This window comes from Amia ocellicauda, chromosome 17 (genome assembly GCF_036373705.1).
Source record: "Amia ocellicauda isolate fAmiCal2 chromosome 17, fAmiCal2.hap1, whole genome shotgun sequence".
NCBI classification, from domain to species: domain Eukaryota; kingdom Metazoa; phylum Chordata; class Actinopteri; order Amiiformes; family Amiidae; genus Amia; species Amia ocellicauda.
The window spans coordinates 17,511,743-17,522,563 of record NC_089866.1 but is presented as its reverse complement, the minus strand read 5'-3'; the positions used below and the strand labels follow the sequence as shown (position 1 = coordinate 17,522,563).

Genomic DNA, 10,821 nt, shown 5'->3' with positions numbered 1-10,821 from the left:
TCCAAATTCTGTGAGCGGCTACTGAACCAGAACTTGTCCTAATCCAATTTCCAGGATTTGCAATGATAGTAATGAGAACATGGGCACCCAACTACAGTAAATCCCATTAAAAATCAATTTCATTACGTACGTCCCAAATGTGACACGGAGAAGCTTGTTAAGCAAGGTCATTTGCTTCAGAGATGGAGTAGCGGAACAGCTAATCTGGGGGAGGCAACATGACTGGGGCTGTAATTCACTGGTTTGGCATTTTTGCAATCGACTACTCCCGGCTATCTTAATATAAAGGTTCAAGAATTGTGCAGCATGTTTGAAACCCCCCTTTTTTATTAGGAAAAATATATTTTGCTTTCATTGAATCCTGAACAGATTTAGTTTTGATAAATATTTAGATGATTTTGTGGTACTGAAAATGATATGGGTTATAAAAGGAACAAATACATTTATTTGCGATATTTACAAAAGTTTTCACTGCCTTTCTGGAACATTAAATGTACAAATTTGTGTTTGGTATAACATTTATTATTATTATATTATGTATTTATTAGCATTTATAACATTTAACATATAACATGTTTTTTTCTATTAAAAATGCTTCTGTAATTCTGTTTGTTTTAGGGTGATTTCTTCCCCCTCTCCTTTTCTGTTCTGTTTCAAATCGAGACACTACTGACATTCATATACACAGCATAACAGACTTGATCGTTTAAAACAGCCAGGAGCAAGAGATAAATTGGAAGATCATGCTTGTTTTAAATGGAATTTAAGCTGTTAAATTGTATGGATAGACCGGATAACTAGGTTGTGATGGAATAGTGGCAGATATAATCTGTTGAAATGGTCTAAGGAGTTTGCAGCATATTTGGAAAGAGGTGACGATTCTGCTTCTGCTTCCATTCATGAGTGGCTGTGGGTCAGGAGAAATGACTGCCCCCGGGGTATTGTGTCAGGCACATGCAATGCCTACTGTCTGAGACCTGCAGCCTTTTGTTATGCTGATGGAGGCAGCAGGCTTTGCCTTTTGTCAAAGACACAGAGACACAGAAAGAGGAGAGAAGGGTGGGGGGAGAGAGAGAGAGAGCGAGAGAGAGCGAGAGAGAGAGCGAGAGAGAGAGAGAGAGAGAAGACGTCCTACTCTGCTGACCCAACCCCAGTCTCAACGTCACAGTCTGAATGAGACAAAACAACAGATCGTCAGCTGTGCATATACTTACACACACACACACGCTCTCCCAGGCACACAGCACTCAGACTTCACCCGTCCTGGTGTGCTCTCACTTCAAAGCCGTCATCCACCGGCATGGGCACAGCGCGGTTGTAGACTGAACTCCTGGAGAGTGGAGTGGACGAGCGCCTGCCGCCATCGAGTCAAGTCAAGGAGACACTCTCAAAGAAATACATTGGTGAGCAAATGAATTCACCAGGGGCTGGGAAATAATCCCAATGCATAAAGCGAGAAATCCCTCTATATGTTGCTGCACGTAACCTTTGTTACATCACATTGACTCCGGTGGAGCGGGAGTCATCACATGGACTGAAAGACGAGGGGAAGGCAGTGGCTGATTGGTCCGTGGCAACCGAAGAGACCGAAAGGGTTTTTGCGAGCGCTTGTTGGGTTTCAGTATTTGGACAGCTCCTCCGCTCAGGCGTGGTGTGTGAGAGACGGGAGGCTTTGAGCAGCAGAAGCAGCAACAGCAACGGTGGCAGCAGTCTCAGCAGCAGCGGTTTCAGCAGCCGCCTGCGAACCCGGCCAGCCCGTGGCTACAGCCCTGTCGGAAGAACCACGAGCCATGGCCAGCGTGCAGCAGGGAGAGAAGCAGCTCTTCGAAAAGTTTTGGAAGGGAACCTTCAAAGCCGTGGCCACTCCGAGACCAGAAAGCATCATTGTAGCCAGTATCACAGCCAGAAGGACTTTGAATAAGTAAGTGCTGCTTTTTTTCTTTACCCGCCCACTTTCTGTGTCTCTGTACCTCTCCTTTTGTGTTCTATTTGTTACATTTTAAAGCCAATACATTTATTTGGTTAGCTTTGAGAAAGAAGTTCAGATACTTTCGTTTGCATTCAGGTGGTTAAATCTCACTCTTCATATGTGAATGTATTCCAAGGTGGTTTATTCCACATAGATGTATAGAATATTCATTTACTAATATATATAGTTATTGAGTTAGTTTATATAGTATTAGTATTATTATTATTAGAACTGCATCTTTGGGAAAAAAAATACACAAGTAGTAGTCCAGCTTTAAAATCTTGCCCCACATTTGCTCCTTCTTCCAAAACACTGGCAGTGAGTAATCGATCAGTATGGAAAAGTCAACATGACAGAGAAAAATAAAGGAACATGAAGTAAAATGTGCATTAACCCATAGCACAGGCAACTGACTTCTCTGCCTTTAGTGTCAGACAGCCCCAGGAGAGAAGATTTGTCTGGTGCCTTTGTCTGTCATGAACTATGTTAGTTCATGTTTTGTTTTTTACTCCAGTATCTCAAAGGTTACTCTTGGCGTTATCAGCAGCAGGCAAGTGAAAAGCAGTTTGTTATTCCTTTTCCAAAACGCCACTGTATTATATCAGCATCTCTTATCAAAACCTGTCTGTCTTAGTATTCAGTTAAGATCCAGCGCTGACAACTCTATTTCTTATCATGGTCTGTCCTAATTCAGCAGTTTGTGAGGCACTAATTATCAGTAGTTACAGCTCCTGAGTGTTGAATGAATTCCGAGGAGGCTTCTTTATCACGTTAAATGTTTGCATTTCTGAAGAGAAGGTTAAAGACTTTTTCCACTAATATATTATAATCAGAAGAGCAAACACTTAATGATGACAAAACTTAAAGATGTGGACTTTTCTAGCTTGATTATAGTTATATTTAAAACTGGTCCTGTGTATATATGCTGTATACCAAGAAAGGATGGCTATAATATATTTGGCAGTGTCTTTATTTTCATTCTTTTTGAAAATAACAGTTTTCCTGCAGTAAGCTGCTTATTTTATAATAACTCATGTTATTCCAAATACAAAGAGAGCCGTATGGCCAGAATTCATTACAAAGGAAAACATCTCAATTACTATTGTATGGCCTTCTAGAGCTGAATATATACAAAGTATGTTTCCCAATGCCAAGAATATAAGCTACAGGTCCTTCTTTGTTCATTCAAGCTTATTTTGCAGCTTAAAAAAAATGTTATTACAGTAACATATTTCAACCTCCGATCTTTTCTCTATAGCACAATGTTGAGGGATAAAGTATAATACCTTTCATATGCATTCCAGTAGCAGAACAGTTCACTTTTTTATTCCTGCGTTTGGTTTGATGAAAAGCTTGTTTTGTTTCCATCTCACTTCTTGAGGGCTGAGATGACATTGACACGACACATGCAACACACAGGGGAAAATTACAGCAATGCTTCCCCCAGGAATCAAATTAAAGAACATTTAAAATGCAGCGCAAGTGAAAACATACCATTTAGCTTTGCAGTTCATTCAGGCTTGTTTATATATCCATTAAAATACAGAAAAACACTTATAGAGAGCATGCGATCACAAGGTCTGCGTATTGTGAAAATGTCAGGGAAAAGCACAGTTTTCATTTAAGGGAGATGTCTCTTTCTACAGATGTTGTCGGAGCTGAAACAACAGCTTAGAAACTGTTCATTTCCCATTGGGTCTGTAGGCCTCAGGCCCCTTGTTTTTTGGAGTGACATCATTATTCAATATGGATAAACGTTGAATGATGGGCTATTTTAGTAAACACTGGGGCTGTGCAGCGCTTGATAGCTGAAAGAAAGAAAAGTACAGAATGGGGATGTGTAATTATTGCCCTTTCATTTTCTCTTTATTGTGCTTTTCTTTAAACGTCACTGGAGCTGGCTGCAGGCTCCCCTGCTGCCTGCAGTTGGGTAATTAGAGATGTCCACCCCCCCCCACACACACACACAACACACACACACAACTCAAAGCAAAAAAGCGATATGTTCAGTGGCACTCCAGCTGGAGGGCTCCTCTCTGGGCCATTATATCCTGCAAGCTGTTTTGTACCATGGCGAGGTTCATTAAAAATGCAGCATGCTTGAAAGGGGGAGTACGGGGTGGGGGAGGGAAAAGACTTGACCACCGATGAGGCAGATGGCAGGCAGGGAGTGTAGGAAGGGGAGGCAGAGGGATGGTTAGTGGGAGCCTCTTCCCCAGCAGATGCTAGCTTAATGAGGAAGGGAGTGCGGGGATTATAAGGGGGCTCAGTATCAGCCCCATCGTAAAGACGGGGGATTACATGTTGATTGGACCAACATACACCGTGAAGGAATTATCTTACTCCAAACTAAATAATGCATCTTTCTTTTTCATTGTGTGATGTTGTGTGCCTGTGGTGTGTATGTGTGTGTGTACACTGGCTGGACTCTAGAGTATCATTCACACTATATTGTGGTAGGTAGCTGGGGGTGGTGTGGAGGTTGGTTGATAGGTATTGGTTTTAATGGGTCCCAGATGCAGCCCACTAGGATTTTGTCAGCAACAATGTCCATTTGGCTTGTAATCTGAGTAACTCAAACAATGCAGGCACTTCTGAATGGGAACACTCAACATGATTTGCCGCTGCTCGGCGCTTCGTGGGGCTGTGCTTTGTTCCACATAGGTTTTCAACCATAAATTGCTCATACCCTCTGTCTTGGGTGACTGTGTGCTAACTGTGGAAAATGCATTTTACTAATCTGCTCCTTTCACATATACCCTCCTTGATTCGGTTACAGTTTTCCCACTAACAGTTCTCATTCTCTGGCCTCACTTTACTGTTATAGACTGCAAATAGATTTTCCCTTTTATAAACCGTACACATTTAATGATTCTGCATTATCAGGGCTTGCAAAGTCATCCATTAACTAAAGCTTCAGTGATTTGCTTGATATTTTGTATTTGACCACCAGTTGATCTAAACCTCCTGTTCATTGAGGTTAAACTGTTCCACTTCCAGGGTCCATTTCAGCTTCTTGTGATGCCTATTGGATAAGGTTATGTTTTTATATAAATACCAGATATTAAGTGTATCCAAATCCTACAAAATAATACACAAATAGAATTAACACAAAATATAATTGACTTTCAGTTGTATAAAAATGGTCCCAATGCTGCTTCTATGCCATCACACATAGACCTGGTTTGCAATAATAAAACATGACTGAAGCAAGCAATGTCTTTAACAAATGCAGAGAAAGTGCAGTGCCAAGAAAATTGCTGTGCTTTAGGCTGTTTCTTAAGATCTTATACAGTATTAGATTTTTTCTATTATATATATTTTTTAATTCAATGAGTTGGATATTTCTTTGGAGTCGTTTATTTCTTTGACATGCAGTAGTTGAGTAGTAATACATTTCAGTAGCAGACAGCTGAGGTGACTGCCGAGCAAAATTACCCCTGCCTTTCCAAATGTCTAAGTGTTAGTCCAGGTAGTGTAGTGTTCAGCAGCCTGAATAAATAAGCAGTCAGAAGGCCGGCGATGTCTGATTGCATACGCTGTCAAGTGCAGTCTAATTAACGACATGGCTGTATTATAGCTGATTGAAGGCCTTGGGTACATACAGTTTTCCTCAAATCACATTTTTTTCTTTGCCATTTTGCCTTAAAACATATTCCGTTCCGGTGGCTGTTTATTCAATGCAATTACGAAGATATTTTGAAAAGCTGTTGGCCACCCTTAAAAATCACTTTTAAGTTTGAAGTGATTAGTTTCCACCTACACTGCTTTTTATGCAGCGTTGCATTTCAACGCAATTGACATAAAAGTGGACCCCATTGCTAGTTCAATGACCAGCGTTGCTGTATGAGACATGACACTTCAGAATGACCCGAATCAAAATAGTGTCGTTTAATATTATTAACAGAAAAAGGGTAAAAATACAACCCATTCTCATTATTATAACATTACTGTAACATTACACAGAAAATATAACATACCTACATACCTTGGGACATAAGGTGGAGGTTTAATGTGGAGAATGGGACACATTGAACCAGTTTAATGATGGAACATGTATCAGAAAACAAGAGAAAAAGTTTTTTACTTTTTTTTTACTGATGTAGATAGGTGTAATGAAAGTAGATACTAGGCAATGATGAAAGTGCATCAGAAGAATCATAAACTAAAACTTAATTGCTTTGTGTGATGAACATATATGTCATCTTCAGCCTATTGATCCACTGCTGGATGAAGGCCTCCCCAAGATGTTTATACATATATATGGACACATATGTACATATTCAAGTTTTATTTTAGGAACTGTAAAGAAAATGGATGTCCCACAAAGACTGCTTTCTGTAGTACAACCTACACTTCAAAACAAAAACAAATAAACGCGTGAGAGTACTGCAGATGTTCAGTGTCATCATGCGGGTCTTATGCTATTACAGCACTGAACAGCTGATAGACTAGCCTTTAGAGGCTTAACAATAATTCCACAACAACCTAACTGCGTAGACATGCCGGAGATAGAAAGAAAGCTGTGCTGTTGTCCCAGGAGACCGCTTTATCACAACAACACACGAAAGGCCGGCGAAGAACAAGGCGGCTGCATGGCTAGATAGTGAAACAAGAAGTCAGGAATGTCTCAATAGAAATCACAACGCAGGTGCTAATAGTGAAACGGAGAGGAGGGGATGTGTGTTTTATTTGTCCTTATATTAAGAAAGTACTGTGGGGAAGAGATGTGCAGTTTTTCAGTCGGTTTCTTCATATTGTTTTCCTGTCTTCTTGTAGGTGGAGATTCGGGTGGAGTAGCCAGTTTTAAGATAGCAGGTTGAGGAACGGTGTTACTTGTTGATTGTGTTGCTTGAAGATAATTTAATTCCTAGGAATAACAAGAATGGTAGGAATAATAATTGAATATAGTTTCAAAAACAACATTGAATTGTTGAATTGTATGATGGTAATGGCTCTTTTAATTGAAAAGTGGCTTAAGTGTATGGGTTTTATATGTGATAATATAAATATATTATTTATGATCCTTCTTTAAGCTATAGTGTTGCACATATGGTATCAGCAGTTTTATTCTTAAGTGACACTGCCTTTTTTCCTTCTTGAAATGCTCTCTCAGTGTATTGCCTAATTAAGAATAATTGGCATCCGTTCTTAGTTGTGTGCTCTTTAAAGAAGCATTATTTCTGTCTGGCAAAGCTACTGGACTTCAGGCAGACCCAATCTATTAAGAAAGGAAATGCTTATTTAAAATCATACAATGTGAAATTACAGAAATTTGATGGCAACACAGCCCTGCTTTTACAGGGACTTCATGGGTCTTTTTTATTAGTCTCTTGGTAAGTGAAGTTGTAATGGATTGCATTTAACTGTAATGTACTTATTACACTGTAGTATTAGATTAAGGTTGCAAAGCACTTTTAAATGCCCATAAATGTTACAATCAATACCATAAGTAACATAAATTAATACATTATAGTTTCTTCACACCTATTATGTTGATGGTGTTGTATTTCACACTTCTATGGCTTTAAATTGTGATTTGCTGGCTGCCCATAAGTATAACATTCCTCCATCGGCTATTCGAAACTGTTATCTCCCCTACACAATATGATCATCTAAGATTTTATTTCTCACTGGAAAAAAAACACACAAAAACAACAAATTACATGTTTCATTAATGGGACAGAGTTCCTGATAATTGCACCATTTTATTAGAACACATCGTAAAGGTTTAGAAACTGGATTTACGATGTTTAATTTTCAGACACAGCAGTTGCATATTCCTTCATCACATATTCATAGCAGCCCTGTTTCACATTTGAATCACTCAGTATCCCAAATTAATTTTAACATTATTGTAAAGTGTTCTACAACTTTAATAACGAGAATTGGCCCCACGAATTCCCAATAATAAAATATGAAATGCTGATTTTGGTGTCATACAGATCTCTCTTTCAGTCGCAGAACCGGCACACGGAAACGGTTTGCTCTTCCATACTCAACAATTGTTTTTTCCTTTGGAAACTGTTTCCCCTTTTGATTCACTAATGTATATTTTTCACATCAGTATGAAAGGGTGGTGAATTACATTAGCAATGCAGAAAGGGTTTGAAGAAGAAGTCTCTGATTGAATCAATTCTACTTATTCAGAATTTGAAAACTGAAAAAGCAGATTCTTTAGCTGAGTTATCTGTCGAGTAACTGAACTATCCAGTGAGGCTTCAGATCTCAGTTAAATCTACTCTCTCATGATCCTGCTTTGAAATATCAGCTGTAACCTTTGCCAGTGAGACTAATTTGGGTATCGGGCACAGATTTTAACTGGATCCTGCTGCAAAGTTGTCGTCCTACTTTGATAAAATATCAGGGCACTGTTGGGATTTTCTGTGCCTTTTTTATAAAATGTGTACAATGCAGCATTACTTGTTATATTAATGAAACATTTTGTCCTTAAAAGAGTAAATGGAACAGCAAACAAGCTCTACTACAAAGTGAAGAGAGCATTTGTCTTTATTTAATGGAAGATAAGTAATTGAAATTAAGTAATTGTGTCCATTTTTCCTGCTGTTTAGAAGCTGCCATCACACCAGAAACATTTGTCCCGGATATGATGATATTTAAAATTGCTTGGAAGAAGTAATCTTTTTGACCTGTAATTAAAAAACAACTTGATTAGTATGCTACTTTCTGCTGACTGCAGGCTAAGGTTATGGATTTCAATGCTACATTACAACTTTGCATTCTGCTACAATACTAATTTTATGAAAAAGGGCACATGTTTTAGGAGACAGTGGGACAGTAACTTACTGATAGACTATCAAATGATATACATCTATCGTTTATTATATTATGAGTTATGACTGTGGCACAACAAAAACACAGAGATTAAAACAAAACACAGACACTATTGATGAATGAACTAATGGTTCCACAAAAAAGGCTTGAGGGAGTTAGCATCACATTATAGAAACTGGGGATTGTTTTCGTAAACACAGAGCAAATCTATACACTCATCACACACAGATTTGGGCTACATTCATGCATACAAATTGTACACTTAGCACGTAAATATACATCAATTGTGGAAGGGTGGAAGGGAGCAACACTAAAAGCTATGCAGTTAGAAAATAAAGCAAAAAAAAGGGTAATTCAAAAGTGGGCTCATTTTCTTTAAATCCAGTTCAAATTAACTAACACTCAGATTAGGAATTCAAGGCAATCCACAGACCTAAGCACATTAGACTTTTATATAGTAGCTGTGAGATCAATATGTTTAATGTCAACATTATAGAGTCTAAAGGCTTCCAGACGAGAATAATGAACAAAAAGCCTCCAAAGGGACGCGCGCTGGATGCAAGTGCATCCCTGTGTACCCAGTGCTGGAACAAGGCCAGTCCTGCTTGGCGAGTTTCTGCTCTGCATGTTGAAGGAATCTGACAGACCTCTGGTGCATATGGCTCTTGGGTAGGTGGCCGTTGGAAGAAAACGTTTTTTCATAAAAAAAAAACAGATAATTATACCATTCTTAAAAATGCCCAGATGGTACCAAGTGCAAGGTGTTACACAGGTGTACTGTGAGCAAAAATTGTAACATTAAATATATTCAGCTTTCTGGAGTATATTATGAAATGTAGCATTGGATGGAAGAAAGGAGATTATTTTCAAACAAAGGTATATTTTCAGGTGGTCATTATCTGCAGAGACAGTCTAGTTGGGCCTGTTCTTGTTCAAGACTATGCCATTAGCTTAATAAAATACTGGAGGGTATAAAGTAAGCCTTTGCAGATTAGGAACTACCAAAACTATTTTTTGTTTCCGTGCAAATCTATTACCATACTCTCTGTAAGTACTACTGCGGTAATACAGAACAGAAACTAAATTACTACAATGTCTATTACAAAGAACTCACGATAACTGTAAATTAATGCATACACATTAACAAAGGAATGACCTTAACTAAATACACTGATGCTTTGACCCTTCACCACCGGATTAATTTTATATTCATATGAATCATGAATGAGGATTAAAGACGCTGGATGTCAAGCATGAGTCTTCAGTAATTGTATGTAAATAGATACAGCCATTACGGTAAGTCACCCCACCTTCAGCAGTATTTTACTGAATCTTCACAGAATTTCATTGACCCTTTTCTTAGCAATTATCCATGCCTGTAGGCTGTCACGCACTTGTGTTTGTATCTGCATAATTACTGCTGGATGTGGAAATTGCACAAGTCCCAAAGCGGAGAGCAGTGTCACAAAGACGCCATTGCTCCTGCTGGATGGAAACTTTGTCGGAAGCAAAATGATTCCCTTTTGCAAGAAGCAGGGGATTTGAGCAAGAGATAATTAGATGTTCTGCTGGTAGGGCATTAAAAGAAAGAATCACAGGAAGGAAGTTAAGAGCAAACGGAATAATCAGAGTTAGTTGCAGCAGTGCACTATTTTTATCGGCTCGCCTGCTGTTGTGGGTCACAGTGGGTTTCCAATGATCACTCACCGGGGAGCCATGAAACAGATGGTGTGACCCAAACCGAGAGAGAGCTTGCATACAGCCCTGCGCCTGCCAGGAGGACAGACTGCTGACATTGTACTAAATCATTAGACACAATGCCCTGGCACCCTATACTTCACAGAAAATACAACAGACAGCTTTTCCCAGTCTTGAAGATGGGTTAACATATTTTCCCAATCAGTGTATTCCAAACTGGTAAGATTACAAGTGAAACCATGAAAGCCAGCTGGTAGACAAGAAAAGTGAACCATGCAGAGGGGAATCGCTGTCAGTTTCTCTTCCTTAATTCACCAAAGAGATGACATTTGTTTAGAATGGGAGCGTTTTGCGTCGCT

The 10,821-nt window shown here is 39.1% G+C and overlaps 1 protein-coding gene across 1 annotated transcript in view; it reads left to right on the top strand.

Moving 5' to 3' along the window:
• Nucleotides 1-1,221: 1,221 nt before the first annotated feature.
• Nucleotides 1,222-10,821, top strand: part of srrm4 (serine/arginine repetitive matrix 4) — a 61,154-nt gene continuing 51,554 nt past the window's right edge. Inside the window, exon 1 of the mRNA XM_066689574.1 lies at nt 1,222-1,921. Coding sequence (XP_066545671.1) covers nt 1,791-1,921 — 131 coding nt within the window. The 5' untranslated portion in view covers nt 1,222-1,790. The remainder of the gene's footprint in view (nt 1,922-10,821) is intronic.